General features: G+C 44.3%; 1 protein-coding gene across 1 annotated transcript in view; it reads right to left on the bottom strand.

The window, feature by feature from the left end:
• UTP6 (UTP6, small subunit (SSU) processome component, homolog (yeast)) overlaps nucleotides 1-1,873 on the bottom strand; it is a 49,578-nt gene that overhangs the window by 10,258 nt on the left and 37,447 nt on the right. The window contains exons 14-15 of the mRNA XM_011993103.1: nucleotides 667-747; nucleotides 376-485 (exon numbers count right to left, since the gene is read on the bottom strand). Of these exons, the coding sequence (XP_011848493.1) occupies nucleotides 376-485; nucleotides 667-747 (191 nt within the window). The remainder of the gene's footprint in view (nucleotides 1-375; nucleotides 486-666; nucleotides 748-1,873) is intronic.

Consider the following 1,873-nt stretch of genomic DNA (forward strand, 5'->3'; position numbering starts at 1 on the left):
AGCTCACCACAACCTCCGCCTTTTGGGTTTTAACTATTCTCCTGTCTCAGCCTCCCGAGTAGCTGGGGTTACAGGCATGTACTACCATGCCTGGCTAATTTTGTATTTTTAGTAGAGACGGGGTTTCTCCATTTTGGTCAGACTGGTCTTGAACTCCTGACCTCAGGTGATCCACCCGCCTCGCCCTCCCAAAGTGCTGGGATTACAGGCGTGAGCCACCACGCCCAGCCTGAGACTCCATCCAAAAAAGAAAAAAAAAAGAAAAAGTGTATTGGATTACTCCCTCAGATGCTATTTGTGATACAAATAATCTGGGTATGAGCGGCTGAGTATGGGGTGGAGAGACCAGCAACAACTATGAACGTCTGTGAGTACCTTTTAAACACAGCTCTGGCCTTTCTGTAGCCACCACTTCGATAAGCCCAATCCAGGTACTTATTCTTCAGGGTTACTGAGTCGGCACCTATAACAGCTAAGAGAGCTTTCTACAATTTAAAAGAAAAAAGAAGCTATGTGAGAAAACTTACAGGTATCAAAATAGATTTTCCCAGAACCACCTGAGGCCACTCCATAGTGCTTTAGGCGCACCTGCAACACTAGAGCTGGCCAACCAGGGAACCTTCTGCCATTCCCCACACCACGAGACTTGGAACACGGTGCCTATACCTTAAAGACTGCCTCAGTGTCTTCTTGGCTTTTGGCACCTTCACTCCACTCTGCCCAGGAAATCCACAACGGCAGACAAACCTACTCCCAGTTTAAAAAATGTTAGAAAATAGCATATAACAAAACATCGCATGTACCCTATAAATATGTAAAATATTATGTATCAATTTTTTTAAAGTTATAAAATGACAGTTTAGTCCTATGCTCTGAAAACTAGTTAAAAAGGCAGGTTCCTCCTAAGATAATCGACATGTAAAATAGGGATTCATTCCCAAACAGTTCTCATTGTGACAGAATTCTCATTGCCCAGCAGGAATGGCATGCCAGAACACAGTCAGCCTTCTGACTAAGTCACTCAGAGCAACGCTCTTCTGTGAATTTTAGTTCCTTTCTATTGGGAAATATTTCATGTAGTTATCATCAATCATCTTTTAGTTAAGTAAGCAATTAACAGCCCACATAGTTAGATCCACAGCTACCCAGGTCATGTCTCTGCTGTCTAAGATCCACAAGAACTAATTAACCTAGGCTGAACTATCTGATCTTCATTCATGTCCCAGAGATACATACAAGTGAGCAGCAAAGGTTAGGCATGGTGGCACATTTGTAATCCCAGAACTTTGAAGACGGAGGTTAGGCATGGTGGCGCACGTTTGTAATCCCAGAACTTTGAACACTTGAGGCCAGGAGTTCAAGATCAGCCTGGCCAACATGGCAAAACCCTGTCTCTACTAAAAATACAAAAATTAGCTGAGCATGGTGGCAGGCGCTTCTACTACTTGGGAGGCTGAGGCAAGAGAATCGCTTGAACCTAGGAGGCGGAGGTTGCAGTGAGCCAAGATTGCACCAATGCACTCCAGCCTGGGCAAGAGAACAAGACTTCATCTCAAAAAAAAAAAGGAAAAAGAAAACACCACCAAGTGAGCAGTAGTTTTTTTCCTACTTTATCTTCTGGAATACATTTTTCCTACTAATACAAAAAATTCACTGCAAAGTGAATCTGGCCATACACCATGGCTCACACCTATAATCTCAGCACTTTGGGAGGCCCAGGAGGGCAGATCACTTGAGGGTAGGAGTTCCAGACCAGCCTGGCCAACATGGAGAAATTCTCTCTACTAAAATAGAAAATATTAGCCGGGTGTGATGGCACGCACCTGTAGTCCCAGCTACTTGGGAGGCTGAGGCAGGAGAATTGCTTGAACCC

This window comes from Mandrillus leucophaeus, unplaced genomic scaffold, assembly GCF_000951045.1.
Source record: "Mandrillus leucophaeus isolate KB7577 unplaced genomic scaffold, Mleu.le_1.0 Scaffold425, whole genome shotgun sequence".
Lineage (NCBI taxonomy): Eukaryota > Metazoa > Chordata > Mammalia > Primates > Cercopithecidae > Mandrillus > Mandrillus leucophaeus.